The sequence below is a fragment of the Heloderma suspectum genome, chromosome 6 (assembly GCF_057233095.1).
Source record: "Heloderma suspectum isolate Gila_16-S chromosome 6, 16-S_ref, whole genome shotgun sequence".
NCBI classification, from domain to species: Eukaryota; Metazoa; Chordata; class Lepidosauria; order Squamata; family Helodermatidae; genus Heloderma; species Heloderma suspectum.
In genome coordinates, this window is record NC_139463.1 from 101,484,254 (window position 1) to 101,500,497 (window position 16,244).

General features: G+C 45.4%; 1 protein-coding gene across 4 annotated transcripts in view; it reads left to right on the plus strand.

The window, feature by feature from the left end:
- COX6B2 (cytochrome c oxidase subunit 6B2) overlaps positions 1 to 12,801 on the plus strand; it is a 19,699-nt gene extending 6,898 nt beyond the window's left edge. Inside the window, exons 1-4 of one of the 4 annotated variants that reach the window (XM_084805658.1) lie at positions 4,148 to 4,261; positions 6,812 to 6,946; positions 8,788 to 8,888; positions 12,507 to 12,801. In XM_084805658.1, coding sequence (XP_084661784.1) covers positions 6,814 to 6,946; positions 8,788 to 8,888; positions 12,507 to 12,560 — 288 coding nt within the window. In that variant the 5' untranslated portion in view covers positions 4,148 to 4,261; positions 6,812 to 6,813 and the 3' untranslated portion in view covers positions 12,561 to 12,801. Of the gene's footprint in view, positions 1 to 4,147; positions 4,262 to 4,867; positions 4,997 to 5,058; positions 5,238 to 6,811; positions 6,947 to 8,787; positions 8,889 to 12,506 lie in introns of those variants that run through there. The other 3 variants (XM_084805661.1, XM_084805660.1, XM_084805662.1) reach the window with 3 other exon arrangements.
- Positions 12,802 to 16,244: the final 3,443 nt, after the last annotated feature.

Below are 16,244 nucleotides of genomic sequence, written 5' to 3' on the forward strand. Positions count from 1 at the left end.
AGATATGAGCAGAGAATTAAACAAAAATTGGCTTTTAAAATCTTACGGACAAAAAAGAGATGAGGTTTGGAAATAACAGTGCTCTCAACAATGGCCGCAAGACTGGAAAAGGTCAGTTTACATTCCAATTCCAAAGAAGGGCAACGCCAAAGAGTGTTCAAATTATCGCACAATTGCGCTCATTTCACATGCCAGCAAGGTTATGCTCAAAATCCTACAAGCTAGGCTTCAGCAGTATGCGAACCGAGAACTACCGGAAGTACAAGCTGGGTTTCGAAGAGGCAGAGGAACTAGAGATCAAATCATGGAGAAAGCAAGAGAATTCCAGAAAAACATCTATTTAGACGTCTAAAACGTCTAAAGCCTTTGATTGTGTGGATCACAACAAACTGTGGCAAATTCTTAAAGTGATGGGAGTACCAGACCACCTTACCTGTCTCCTGAGAAACCTGTACGAGGGTCAAGAAGCAACAGTAAGAACCAGACATGGAACAACCGAGTGGTTCAAAATTGGGAAAGGAGTACGACAAGGCTGCATATTGTCACCCTGCTTATTTAACTTATATGCAGAGTACATCATGAGAAATGCCGGGTTGGATGAATCAGAGGTCGGAATTAAGATTGCTGGGAGAATTATCAACAACCTCCGATATGCAGACGATACCACCCTAATGGCAGAAAGTGAAGAGGATCTCAAGAGCCTCTTGTTGAGGGTGAAAGAGGAGAGTGCAAAAGCTGGTTTGAAACTCAACATTAAAAAAACAAAGATCATGGCATCTGGCCCCATCACTTCCTGGCATATAGAAGGGGAAGAAATGGAAGCAGTGACAGATTTTACTTTCTTGGGCTCCAAGATCACCGCAGACGGTGACTGTAGCCATGAAATTAAAAGACGCTTGCTCCTTGGGAGGAAAGCTATGGCCAACCTAGACAGCATAGTAAGAAGCAGAGACATCACCTTGCCGACAAAGGTCCGTCTAATCAAAGCTATGGTTTTCCCAGTAGTAATGTATGGCTGTGAGAGCTGGACTATAAGGAAGGCTGAGCGCCGAAGAATTGATGCTTTCGAACTGTGGTGCTGGAGAAGACTCTGACGAGTCCCCTGGACTGCAAGGAGGTCAAATCAGTCCATACTAAAGGAAATCAACCCTGAGTGCTCATTGGAAGGACAGATACTGAAGCTGAAGCTCCAATATTTTGGCCACCTAATGCGAAGAGAAAACTCCCTGGAAAAGACCCTGATGCTGGGAAAGACTGAAGGCAAAAGGAGAAGGGGACGGCAGAGGATGAGATGGCTAGATAGCATCACCGATGCAATGAATATGAACTTGAGCACACTCCAGGAGAGAGCGCAGGACAGGAAGGCCTGGCGTGCTATGGTCCATGGGGTCACGAAGAGTCGGACACGACTGAATGACTGAACAACAACAACAACAACAACAAGTTTGTTGGGGTAGTATAAAGGAGGAAGCCGAGCTATATAACTTAAATAAGGCTGTAGGGACACACTTTAAAATTGGAAATCTGAAGGTTTTTATTATAGCTTCCTGTCAAGTTTTGGAACAATGTCCTTGGAACAGTTGTGTGAGACAGAGCTAGAAAAAGTTATGAAGGCTATCAGGATCTTTCGTTGTGGCTCATTGCGTTCAGCTAGGGCCCCTCAACCATTCTAACTTGCTCCATGTAAGAGATGGGCACACAACAGGGGCTCTTCACTTCTGGCAATCATGTTTGCTACATGTGCAGAAAACATGTAAATTTTCACAGGTAGTCGCATGTCCCTAAACACATAGTGTTCATGGACCACGGAGTCTTGATTCGCCATCCCCAGCATGTGTTCGTGGCGTGTTTGAGGATGAATGCATGTTTGCACATCTCACCTTACATGTTTATAACAGGAAACAACAGGGAAACGATTCCTTAGAAGGGACTCATACCTTGGGGGCCAATCTAATGCCATCTTGTGCCTGTATCTCCAGAGATGGGGGCTCCTAGCAGTGCACGACTCAGTCATTAGAAACATAGATGGGTTTGTGGCAGGTGTGTAGTCTACCTGGTAACTTGCCTGCCTGATGCACACTTCATCTCTAAAGGCTTTTCTACATGAGGCTGTTAATCCGCTGCATCTACTTTTGGTTTTGTCGCAGAATTGAGATTCGAGAACTACGCAAGGAGCATTTCCTTTCCTGCTTTTCTGCTACATAACCTCTAGGTGGCACTCTGGTAAAGCGGAATAGCATAAATACACAGGAGGAAATTGCGCTTTCTTTCACCATCAGAAATAATACCCCATTTTCCCTGCTCTAAAACAACTTGCGGAAAGTGCTGTTTACAAACAGAAACAAAACTAGAGGGTCACGGCTTCATTTAAAGAACACATAAACAACCATGAGCAGGGAATGATGAGTGCACAAAAAATGCCTTGTGTAGAAAAGCTCTAAATAAGCTGGTAGGTAGTGCTAGGGAGAAGTCAGCAGTCATGGCGTACATCAGCACCAATGACATGGGGAAAGGTAGTTTTGCGCTTATGGGAGTAAAATGTAGGTTGCTAAGTAGGAAGTTGAAATCCAAGACTTCCAAAGCTGTTTTCAGCATGGATCTGAGGGGTCTCAATGCATAGATAAAATGGTGGCATTGGGAGGAGGGTTTTGGATTTGTTAGGCGCTGGGGAACATTTTAGGACAAGCTGGGCTTGTACAAAAGGGATGGGCTCCACTTGAACCGAAATGGAAACAGACTGCTGATTTAGTTATTTATTTTCTCTTTAAAAATTGCAGTGCACCTTTTACATTGCCCTCTTGGAGAAAGCGAACAGGAGGTAGGGCCAATCCAGTATGGGATGACCCATCTCTATGTGGTAAAGATGAAAATGTTCTTGATCATTCAGATGGGGACAAGCTAGTAACTACGTAATGAGTGTATAAATCTGAGGTCTCCAATATGGTGCCTGTGTGGCACTCACGTAGCCACCGGCACTTCCATTGGTGCCGACCAGGCCCCCTGCACCTCCTGGTTTTTATTTTATTTCTTAAGATTTTTAAAATTATTATTTTTAACTGGAAAGCTGGCATGCTGCAAAATGAAGTTCTGCCCTTCAGCACCATCTTTATTTCGGTTCAAAAGAGTGGTTTTGTGTTTTAGAGCTCAGCCCCTACCTCTGCCTTGTACTTAGGTTCTTGGGCAGGTTACTATTCTTTTAGTCACACCAGTTAGCCTTCTGAGAAATAAGTGTTTTGTGATGGGCCATGTCCACCATGGTAACCATTTTATGAATAGGCAAGCCCCCCTGCCTCAGCAGCCATTTTGTGAGAGCACCCGCAACACTCAAAATTCCAAATGTGCTATGGACCAAAAATGTTGGGGACCACTGACATAAAGTGTGAAGCTGCTCTAGGGAAATGCATTAAAGATTTGGGATAAAATGGGAAAGGGTTTAGCTCTACTTCCCTCAGGATGTACACCACTGTGGATACCTCAGTAAAAAAATACGCACTTCTCATGTCAGTTTAAGTGTGTGCATTTAAACTGCTGCTTTCCTCAGCAAAATACCTACATGTGGGGGCCAATACTTTCCTGATCGATACTTCTGTGTAATTCACCAGAAGAAGTAATTCCTTAAGTCTGTATGCACTCTTCTTTGAGGAACATTTCAAAACAAACATCAGTCCTACTGATTAATTTTAAAGCAATCATGTTAAGTATTGACTTGTCAAATTCACTACAGTTATAGTGGGTTTCCCCCTTTAAAATGCCTAAATTTGGCAACACCTATAACTGGGAATCTTGAAGAAGGGAAATCCTATATTCTAGCTTTTAAAATTTATTTAAAAATTGAATCGGGAAAATTCCACACACACACTCCAAATTCTTCTTGGCTCTTGTGTGTGTGCGTGCGTGTGTGCAATGTGATGTGAAAATATGGGAGTGCTGCCTGTTTCTCTTTTCCTCTGGGAAATGCGGCAATGTTTTGCCCTGATTGGCTGACGAGTACCGGCTCATTTTCCCCTCTGCACCACTTCCAGAAGATTCTGTGGCAGTTAGTTACTCCCAACCTGCCGCCAGAGCGGTATCTGCTGTCTGATTGGCTCAAGGCCTTTTTGCCCTTCCACATTTCTTCCCTTCAGTTCTGGATGTTTCTATGGCAGTTATTCCAAATGGGCATGCAGAGCTGGGAGAAGACAGAACAGAACGCTAGTTCATTGTCAGGAAAACCTTGCTGGTCTGCAGTTGCCATTTACAACCCCGATTCCATCATCTCAGGGTTGGTTCCAGAAGGTTCTCTCTTCACAAACCTCAGTCAAAGGGCACTTAGTATTCACTGAGTGCTTTGACTGGCGAGTCTTTGCCCTCCCACGATTCCCTTTCCCTTTGGGTTCCAGAAAAAAAATCCTGTTCATCCCAGATCTATATTGCTGGGAAGAGGGAATCTTTTTTTTTCTGTTGAGGGCCACTGGAAGGGTCTTTAAATTGGTGGGCGTGCTGCTTATTTCTGTTATTATTGTGTTTTTAAATGTGTTTTAATTGATTTGTTTTTATGTTATCTTTTCATAAAGATTTGGGGTTGGATCCAGATTGACACTGGATCAGCTGCGCTGGAGGAAGTGGGCTTCCCTGTGCCCTCCTTCCCAAGGCAGCCTGTCCAGCCTCCTGAAAACGCTCACCCCTGTTGTGTGGGTTGAGCTGTGGTGTTGGGGAGAGGGTTTTCCTCAAAAATCGAGCAGAGGGCCCTTCCGTTCAAGGCAGACAGATCCTGGACCCAGCCCTTTGTTTTATTTATTAAATAAACCAATACCTTCAAGAGTAATGTCAGGGGCCGCCCCCTGACCTTTCTCTGTGTTCCCCACCCTTTCTTTCTCTTTCCCTCTTTGTTCCCACCCAGCAGGCTGCTGGGAGAGCGACAGATCACAGTTGCAAGAGTCTGATGGCTTGTGTAGAGTGGTTCGGAAATTAGGCCGAGGGCCACAGGTTGCCCACTCCTGATCCACATTTTGGCCTGGTGACTGTTCAAACCAATCAGAGACCATGGAAGTGCCTCACCCCCCCTTCCCCATTTTCCTCCCCTGTAGTGGCAGTTAGGAACCAGATGCATGCCAAATGTTTGATGCTAGTAATGAGCAATTAGGTTTGGGGGAATTTAATGGCAGAGATATTTTTTTTAATGAGGCTGGATGGGTAATATGATGGGGAGGGGCAGGCCAGGGCAGGATGTGATTGAGGTTGGTGTGTCAGGAATAAAAGTAAGTGCAGGAAAGTGTGTTTGGCTCCAATTGTGGGGAGAACCTGTTATGCTGGATTTTAACAACCTCTGAATCCACTTCCACCTCGTGAATTGTTTTATCTTAAGGGGTGAATCAAAGGTTGAAATCAGTGGAAAGGGGGGCAAAAACGCTAGGCCGTATCTTAGATTCATCTCTCCTTCCATCCCTGTATACATTGATAATCATGTAGACCAACCTGGTGCCCTCCAGATGTGTTGGACTACAGGTCCCATAACCCCACAGCCAGCATAGCTGAAGTGGGCAGTGGAGTGAGCAGAAGGTAGATCTCCAGATGTTTTGGACTTCAACCCCCAGATGTTTTGGACTTCAACCCCCAGAAGCCTTGGCCAATGGTCAGGAATTCTGGATGCTGAAGTTCAAAACATCTGAAGATCTACTTTCCGCCCACCCCTAGGGTAGGTAACGGTAGGCTTATCTATCTCCAGTGGGCGGCGCTCACAGTTCCATAGAAAAATAATACAGACTTTTATGAATGATCCATTATAAAGCTGCAAAGGAGCAGTGGCTGGAAGTGCCTGGAATTCTTTGTTTGAATAGACAGAGTTGTCAGGTATAGACAGGTATCGGTCCCTGATTCTTGGCAACACAGGGGCCCATATGTTTTTCCTTGTGGGCAAATCATGGCTGGGAGGTGGATGGAAGAAATTTAGATCAGGCAAATGGTGTGTGGAGGAAATTGTTAACGTTTCCTCCTCTAGTGCTGTGGCTCCAAGCTGACAACCCCCACCCCTCCAGTTTGCTTTTACCTTTAAAAAAATAACAAGAGTGAGATCCACTTCCAGATCTTCTGGTATCACATTTAGTTTGGCCTAAACCAGCCTGGAGTAAGAGTGGGAGGCAGGCCGAAGGAGTGGTTATACAGAAAAGGGGTAAGAGGGCCATGTAGTCAGAGCTCAGAGGAGGTGAGCAAAAGAATAAGAATGGCAGTGAGTTGGCTGAAGAGGAGTACAAAGAAGGCCGCTTTTGTGGTTAGTAGGGAATGGCTGTCATGGATAGGGGTTAGAGTCAGTGGCTAGGTTGGGTGGAGAACCTGTGGCCCTCCACATGTTGTTAGAGTCGAGCTCCCACCATCCCTGACCATTGGCCTTGCTGGTTGGGGGCTGATGAGATTTGGAGTCCAACGACATCTGGAGGGCTGCAGCTTCCATACCCTTGGGCTAGGTGTTGGAGACTCATGATGATGAGTAGTAGTGTGTGGTCAGTGCAAAGGAGGGTGTAAAGAAGAGCAGAGAGATGTCACAAGGAGGCAAATGAGGGGAATTTAAATGGTAAGGTTTGGGTAAAGTGCTTTGTGTGAGACAAAAAGATAATCACTAGGCTAAAGACACCAGCTGGATTGGGTTCAAAACTAGTAAGGCAAGGACAGGAATATATTAACCTCGCAGTTCCTTTGGGGGCTGTTAGAGTGCAGAAACTGGTAATCGGAAGCTGTTTCTGAGCCAGAAGTCTTAAATTCTCTAGGAAGGAAGTGAGGTGGCTGGGGTGGTGATTTGTTACTTGCATCTCTCATTCCTTATCTATTTCCCTCTCAGAAATGCAGAGTGTTTCAGCTGTTTCGGAAGACTTCAGTAAGCTAAAGAAAAAGCAGGGAGACTATCTCACGGCCCCATTTGACCCCCGCTTTCCAAACACCAACCAGACCCGTAACTGCTACCAGAACTATTTGGGTGGGTAAAAGAGGGGATATGGCTGCATGGGGTGGGCTAATTCATGCATGGCACTGAACTGCTTCTGAGGTATTTGGGAGGGGCAGGCTGATAATATAAGTGTAAATGTCTTTCCTGACCTCTACAGCTTTATATATTATAGACACATAGCTTCTGCAGTGTGTTGTACAGCACAACACAAACAAGGAATAAAGGCCCAGTGCTAAAGGTATTTTGAAGTTCTGTTGCTCACTGAAAGAGGGGGGAAATCCTGCAAACCAAGTGAAAAATAGCCTCCCTTGGACAGGAGGGTAGGGTGGCTAGGTGTCCTCTCTTACAGAGGACAGTCCCCTATTTTAAGGCATTCTCTATTTGAAAAGCAGTCCTGTTCAGTTCCAGTTTAAAAAGCCGTAAGAACTGTTGCCCGTCAGCAGTTAGCACCTGGGCAGCAGCCTGAACAGGAAGACATACAGGTTACCTGGTCATAGTCTTCAGCACTATGCTGAGATGTACTGTATTTCTGTTTAAATCATAATCATTATCTCTAAATTTGGATCTATACATATAAATTAGCATATGCAAATGTTATGCAAACCAGTGTCCTCTTTTTTGGTGATACATGTCCTCTTTGGGGGGGAGGGGTGATTCATAAGTGGTTGCCTTAAGTGACCCAGGGCCCCCATTTTTTTTTTTATGGCATTGCTAAAAGCAGACATGCTTCCAAAGCATTTTGCAATTAAATATTATGTTAACTACCCGTTGCCCTGAGACTGTAAAGGCAAGTGGAAGGAGCCCTCTGACCTTATCCATCAACCAGAGGAACAAGAGCCAGCGATTGCTATTCCATGTAAGAATATCAGGAAGGGAAGATCAGCCTGACCCAAACAAGATATAAATGCCCACTTATAGTTCAAGTCCACCATTTTGTTCTGGCCTTGAAGAATTCATCTCCCTCCTCTGTCTTCTTCCACTCCCCTTTTCTCTTGTGTGTCTTGGCTTTTTAGTTTGTAACCCTGATGGAGGGCCCATCTCTGTCTCTGTCTCTCTCTCTCTCTCTCTCTCTCAATCTTTTTATTGATGCGAGCCACTTTGGAAGACAATCATTGTCTGAAAAGCGGGATAAAAATACGGTAAGTAAACAACATTTTGGAATACAATTTTAACTCCTTATGCATTTCCAGTTCCCAGTATGTTTGACCTTGCCACGATTCTGCTATAGACCATCCCTCCCAAACATTTTATAACCTCTCTCCCCCACTATCATCTGTCTGTCTGTCTGTCTGTCTGTCTACCTATTCATCTAAAATTATTTCTAGACTGCCTCTAAGGGTGGAACCACCATCTGTAATTGATCACGCCATCATAATCTCTGTTCAAAATACCTATTCTCAAACATATCTGCATGTCCCCTATCAATAACCTTAAGTGTTTTACTTGGGTATCGTCCTCTGCCAGCTGCCCAAAGGCTGCTGTCCGTCTGGGATTCAGAGTTCTTTCACACTAGAATCCTATACACACTAACCTGGGAGTAAGTCCCACTGAATTTAATGGGGCTTATTTCTGAGTAGACATGTATAGGTTTGCACTGTTCATGTCCTAGGAGCCAAAACAAGGAGGAGCCGCATGCTGTTCTGCTTCAGCTGTGTCTCATCGGCAGGTTCAGGTTGAAATATTTTATTTGAAAGTGTTCTTGCCTGGCTAGAGGAACATTTAGTCATTGCAGGGAGGGCGATTCCAGGCCATGCACGGTGCAGATGCTATAGCTGAGATGCACATTAAACAAATCTTAAATGTCCACCAGTGAAAAAACAGGGTGGATGGCACCACAGAAGATGATTGTTGCCTCTAATTCTTCTGTGCAGATTATTACCGCTGTGTGAAGACCATGAAAGCCAAAGGCAAGGACATCAAGATGTGCGAATGGTACCACAGGGTTTTCAAATCCCTCTGTCCCATTTCTTGGGTAAGTAGAAGCATTACGTTTTCAGGAGGAAACTCACAAATTTACACCCCTCTTTTCAACAATGCCAATGAAGTTGCACACAATGAGGAGCTGAAAGGGCATTTCTGGTTTCCACCTTGCATTTGCATTTCTTTTTTTTAAATTCTCTCTGTGTGCATGTATTTTATTTGGTACCTTGAACCAAATATCAGGGTTTTTGCACACTCAGAGATGCCCTGCTGGTGTCTACCGACCCTCTGAAGGGTGACTGGCCCCCAGTCTGAGGAACTGTTCAGAAGAGACCTCAACAATCCAATGGTCCATGGTGCCAATGTGCAGAATATAGAGTGCTCCACCCAGCCTAGCCTGACAGCTCTGCAAGCAAATGCCTGGATATTTATCACAGAAGGTCCATTTGTCACAAAGTAGTTTAAACATTGCCGAATAAAGTCTGCAAAATAAGATAAATTATGTTTGTTGTTTATTCGGTCAGTCGCTTCCGACTCTTCGTGACTTCATGGACCAGCCCACGCCAGAGCTTCCTGTCGGCCGTCGCCACCCCCAGCTCCCCCAAGGTCGAGTCCGTCGCCTCCAGAGTATCATCCATTCATCTTGCCCTTGGTCTGCCCCTCTTCCTTTGGCCTTCCACTTTCCCTAGCATCAGCATCTTCTCCAGGGTGTCCTGTCTTCTCATTATGTGGCCAAAGTACTTCAGTTTTGCCTTTAATATCATTCCCTCAAGTGAGCAGTCTGGCTTTATTTCCTGGAGTATGGACTGGTTTGATCTTCTGGCAGTCCAAGGCACTCTCAGAATTTTCCTCCAGCACCACAGTTCAAAAGCATCTATCTTCCTTCACTCAGTCTTCCTTATGGTCCAGCTCTTGCAGCCATAGGTTACTACGGGGAATACCATTGCTTTAACTATGTGGACCTTTGTTGGCAGTGTGATGTCTCTGCTCTTAGCTATTTTATCAAGATTTGTCATTGCTCTCCTCCCAAGAAGTAAACATCTTCTGATTTCCTGGCTGCAGTCAGCGTCTGCAGTAATCTTTGTGCCTAGAAATACAAAGTTTGTCACTGCCTCCACGTTTTCTCCCTCTATTTGCCAGTTATCAATCATGCTGGTTGCCATAATCTTGGTTTTTTTGAGGTTTAACTGCAACCCAGCTTTTGGACTTTCTTCTTTCACCTTCATCATAAGGTTCCTCAGCTCCTCCTCGCTTTCAGCCATCAAAGTGGTATCATCTGCATATCTGGGATTGTTAATGTTTCTTCCAGCGATTTTAACTCCAGCCTTGGCTTCATCAAGCCCAGCACGTTGCATGATGTGTTCTGCGTACAGGTTGAATAGGTAGGGTGAGAGTATACAACCCTGCCGTACTCCTTTCCCAATGCTAAACCAGTCCATTGTTCTGTGGTCTGTTCTTACCGTTGCTACTTGGTCGTTATACAGATTCCTCAGGAGGCAGACAAGATGACTTGGTATCCCCATACCACCAAGAACTTGCCACAATTTGTTATGATCCACACAGTCAAAGGCTTTAGAATAGTCAATAAAACAGAAATAGATGTTTTTCTGAAACTCCCTGGCTTTCTCCATTATCCAGCGGATATTGGCAATTTGGTCTCTAGTTCCTCTGCCTTTTCTAAACCCAGCTTGTACATCTGGCAATTCTCGTTCCATGAATTGCTGGAGTCTACCTTGCAAGATCTTGAGCATTACCTTGCTGGCATGTGAAATAAGTGCCACTGTTCAATAGTTTGAACATTCTTTGGAGCTTCCCTTTTTTGGTATGGGGATATAAGTTGATTTTTTCCAATCTGTTGGCCATTCTTGTGTTTTCCAAATTTGCTGGCATATGGCATGCATCACCTTGACAGCATCATCTTGCAAGATTTTAAACAGTTCAGCTGGGCTACCGTCGTCTCCTGCTGCCTTGTTGTTAGCAATGCTTCTTAAGGCCCATTCAACCTCACTCTTCAGGATGTCTGGCTCTAGCTCACTGACCACACTGTCAAATCTATCCCCGATATTATTATCCTTCCTATACAGATCTTCTGTATATTCTTGCCACCTTTTCTTGTACATTATGCACATTTATGTGCAATTATGTACAATTGTACATTTATGTACAATTATGTACATTTGCTCAATTTGCATAATGCAGAGATGTAGAACGTTTGGTCCATAGGTCTAACCCAGCCCACTGGGCTCCGCAGTCCAGAGGGTATCCCCTCAGATTAGAGATGAAAGTGGGGATCTGGGTGGTGGGGACTTGGCCAGCTCTACCAAGTAGCTTCGTGCAGTGTCCACAGGTAGCTCCATGTGGTGCCCTGCATCCGTAGGGACACCAGAAACCACTCAAAGCCAGAGATCCGACTGGTGCTGGGAGGAGCGCCCGCTCCTCCCGCTTCTTTCTGAGTCCCTCTCTCCCAGCTAGGAGGATCCAGCACAGAGAGAGGGGAAAAAATGGGGGGGGAGGGAAACAGAGGGCGAGGTGATGATGTCAGGGGTGTAGCCACACCCACTGAAGTTGCCTGATGGAGACAATTACTGCTGTGTATGGGAGCCACAAAACGTGGAGGGAGGCTGGATCTCTCTTTAAAGGACTTGCTGGAGAATTGGGGAAGTGTGGAATGGAAGCAGGGCACCAGTCCTGGGGATCGCCTTGCTAAGTCCCTGGGGATCTTGTCCCTTTTTCCTGACCTGTCACTGTAAACGGCTGTCAAATCAACCTATATGTAGTCATTGATGAGGCAAGGCTATATCTATTTGACAGCTGCAAACGTGCACTTGCACAACTGCAAAAGACTGACCTAAATAAATGAATAAATAAATAAATGCAAATTATGAAGACATTTGTGCAAATCTCAGGGGCAAAAAAATAATTTTTAAAAAGGGGTTGGTAAATGAGTGGCAGTGCCTCCAAAGTGCTATTTGGGCATTGGTGGAGGGGCTGTCACTGCGGCATGAGCAAGATGGCTTGGGAAGAGCGGCAGGGGAGTTTGCTGCTCTTGTCGAGCGGCTCTATATCCAATTGCTGCCACCCATGGTGGGTTGGCTGTGCCAGGTTCGGACTACACGCAAACTCAACGTGAGTTAAACAACCCTGAAAACAAGCCATGGGTTGTGAGGGTGGGTTGTTCACGAAGAATAACCATTATTTATTCACAGTGCAGGAAGCGGTGAATTTCACCGTTATTCACCGTGCAGGAAGCAGTCCAAGTTCAGACAATATGACAACCCACCATAGCTTGTTCCAAATGACAACCCATGATGCTTTGTTGTGTTGTGCAAACCCAGTCTAAGTATGACTAAGTCTGGAATCAACCCACATATTTTAATGCAAAATACACAGAGCCCTGATCGTAGTATTTCTTCAAACTGTGCCCGCATGAATCTTTCCATGGCTGGGTCAAGTGTGAGGCAGCATGAAGTGGCCAGTCTCAGGTGGAAGATTTTGGAGTACTGTTAAAAGGACAGAAAATTGTGAATTACATAGATGATGATGATATTTTCACTACCAGCTTGCATGTATGTGTGAGTGTATATCGATTTATTTTCTTCCAGGAACCACAATGTCTTGGGGGCCCTCTCTTAACCTTCCTCAACCTCTTGTCTACTTTCCCCCTCCTCAGATAAAGCGTTGGGATGAGCAGCGTGAACAGGGAACCTTTGCTGGCAAGATATGACCTTCTAGCTCCCCTTTGCCTTATGGAGGAGACACACTGGGAAGCTTCCGCAACAGGAGTTCTTCTAGCACATCCCAAATCAGTCAGTCAAACTGTTAGTTACCTCAGTAGATGTGATATTTAATTATTCAGTTATTTTTGTGGATTTGCAAAAACCACCAGCACAATTATTAATTTGTAACAAACCAAAACTGAAGGGAAAAAACATTCCCAATAAATTTGTTACTGAAAACTGAAATGTACAGGTCATTTTCATTTCTCCTCCTCCCACCTACCCCTGTATATTTGATTTCCCATCCAGTCAAGATTACTTGCATTTCAGTGTAGACCTATCCCATTATCCCTCACTGACTTTTGACGATGTCGCTGTTCCTCCTTGGACTCTGAACACATAAGCCACAGAGAGTTGCATAATTTCCACTGAAATCTATACAAATGAGTTTTTCCTAATAGGTCAAATAGCCGCCTCTGGAGGTGGGGATGGCTTTAATTGGGAAAACAGTGCAGGCGAAAAGGGTTAAATCCTCCTCTGCAATGCCATGGTCCTGATCTGAATCCCCCCTCCCCTCCACCATCTGCCACCTCACACACACAGACCTGTTTTATGCAAAAATTTAGAGAGACAAGAAATTGATCACAGATCCTCTTACCACGTGGGGCACAAGAAGTTTGTGATAATCACAAAACTGGAGAGCAAAAGCTGACCCAAAGATCACCTAGCCCAGCCCTTTGCCCTAGGACAAGATCCTGTATGCTCATCCTGAGCGCACACCCAGCATACCCAGGAAATAATGAACGGGAAAGGTGTAAAACCAGAGCATAAACACCCACTCCCTTGCCCACACCCAAGCATAACTGGCTGAGGAAAAAGGGTGTAGGGGAAATGCACGCTCACGTACTGAGCAAGCACACACCCAACATCCAATTTGGGGTCGGCAAAACGACTACACACACCCTGCAGGGACAAACCTGAAAAGAAAAAAGAAAACTGCTTAGGAAGGGGACTGTGGCAAAGGGAAAACAAGTCTCCGCCCAGAATAATGACTAAGGAAACAGGTGTGGGAAACATATTTATGCACATGCAAAATTCAGAGGGTTGGCAACACCCCATGAGGCTGTTATTCCTTGGCCCCTGCAGTGCACCACTGTGCAGACTGCCACATATACCCACCCACCCAAATGCCAGCTCTGTACAAAGTGTACTGCTGAGCGAATGTATGCTGGGTTCTTTCCCTAGAGCAGCCTTCCCCAACCTGGTGCCCTCCAGGCGTGTTGCACTACAACTCCCAGCATGTCCCAGCCAGCATGTAAGCCAACACATCTGGGGGGCACCGGGTTGGTGAAGGCTGTCCTAGAGCTAGTGTGGCGTAGTGCTTAGGAGGCTGAGCTGTAAACAAGGAGGTCCCTGCTACAAATATAGCCTCTGCTGCAAACTCACTAGCCTCAGGCTAGTTACCTCTCTCAGCCCCCAACCCTAACCTACACTTTGTCTACAGTATGGGAATAACAATATAGGCCTACTTACAAGATTGTTGTGTAAGGGTTAGTAAGATCATGCAAAGTGCTTTGGTCATCCTAAGAGAGATCTGTGATGGGATGTCCCACTGTTTTTAAGAAATGTAATAGCTAGGGTCAGTGGGTGGGAACTGATTGGAACCACAGTGCTGGGGGAGGGGGTTTATTTCTCCCCTATGCTGTTTTCCTGATGAAAATCACACACACACACACACACCCAGCTGCTTTTTGTAGCACAGAATACACAGAGATGCTCTCCCCTATTGTTACAGTCCTTATGGGATTCAACACCAACTATCTTTTCTTTCTTTTCAAGTGCACATCTTAAACTTTTTTAAAACAGAGGGCACCTTAATTTTTTTTTACAACAGTGGGTAATCTAACCACAGATCTCTCAGTGACACCTCTCGTTACCCCCTCAAACTCTCTGTGCTAAACGAAAGTGTTATTATTCCATTTGGGATGGGTGGCAAGGGGGCCATGTTATTTCTTTGCTATCTGCCCTGCAGTGGGCTTCCCAGAAGTATCTGGCGGGCTGCTGAGGGAAACAGGATACTGGACTAGAAAGATCTTTGGTCTGATCAGCAAGGCTCTTCTAATGTTCTTATACTAAGGAGGTGCTTCCAGATGAGGCTTTTATGGTGCAATCATCCAGATCTTCCATTTGTAACCCTCCTGTATTTTCCCATTGCTTCTTCTGTCTTTTTCCTTACCAGAAAAAAATAATTATGGCGGGAAGGATGGAATAGCCATGCACCATGACCTGGTTCACATGTAACAACCCACTGATTTAAAAACCAAAGGGTTGTCATGCACAAGCCAGAGAGAGCAGGTATGCTGCTTGCAGAATGCCTGCCTCTTCTGCTTTTACTCATCAACCCACAATAGGCTCCTTCTGAATGTGATGTCCAAACCCAGACTGCTGGGTTGTTTAGAGGCTAAACAACTGAGTGGTTAACCCATGGTTTGCTGTTGGGTTAACTGCTGGGTTGTTTCACCCCTATATAGCCCAGTGGTCAAGGTTCGGATGTCACATTCAGGAGGAGCCAATCATGGGCTGCTGAGTAAAAGCAGAAGAGGTAGCCAGTATGTCCCACTCATCCTGGTTTTTGAACGGATGGATTGTCATTACATGTGAACAGCACCAATGCCTTTTGATTAGTAGTGCTAAGTGTCCTCTGTGGAAACATCCCTAGTTCTGATTTTTGATTTATTTCTTTTATTTTTACTTTGTGGCTATACCTTTCCAATGCTACTGTCCAACTCACTTGGTCTAGCCTGCTCTTGTGCCCTTAGCAGCAGTTTGCTGTGTGCTGAAATTAGTAGGTGAAGCTTTCAGCATGATCATATTGCCACATCCTAGCTGCTGCTGAAGGCACAGCTACAGTAGGATGGCCAGGTGTCCTACTTTACAGAGACAGTCCTCTATTTGAAGGCATCCTCTATCTGAAGCACTGTCCAGTCTAAGCCAGGCTCAAAGAACCATGAGAAACTATAAGAAGGGAGAGGAGGGACCTTGAAGTTGCGCATCAGCCGCCAGCACCTGGTCAGTGGACTGAGCAGGCCCACAGGTTGCCTGGTAAGCCTTTCTCCACTATGGTGAGATGTATTGCATTTCTATTTAAATTACAGTCATTATTTCTACATTTGCCTCTTTACGTTTAAAATTAGCATATGCAATTTTTGTGCAACCATGTGTCCCCTTTTGCCCTCTTTTTTTGCAACATGAACTGGCCACCCTAAGCTTCACTGGCTAGTAAAAATGTTGGCAACCTCTGTGACATGTCCAAAAGCTGAATCTTACGCCTGGCAGCCGTGTGATACAAGAAGCTATGGAGCCAATCCAGGGAGGCTTTCCCCATAGCTCCCCCAAGGCCGAATAGTCATGCCTGTAGGCTTCACTGTTTGGTGACTGCAGAGTTGAGTGTCAAAACCCCAAACTCTTGATTGTCTAAATTTGCCCCTCCCCACCTCCGTTTTACTGCCAGGGGTTTCCTGGCCTTGCTAGTTCAGATGTCTTTGCTTGCCTGTCCCACTCCCTGCTTCCCTGCCCTCCCCAGTAGTTCTTGGGAGAGGCCCTGCTTCCCAGCCAGTTTCCTGCCCCCCCATCTCCCTTTCCTGCCCCACCTCCTGTATGTGAATGACCAGAGGCACGGGAAATCCGTGCGC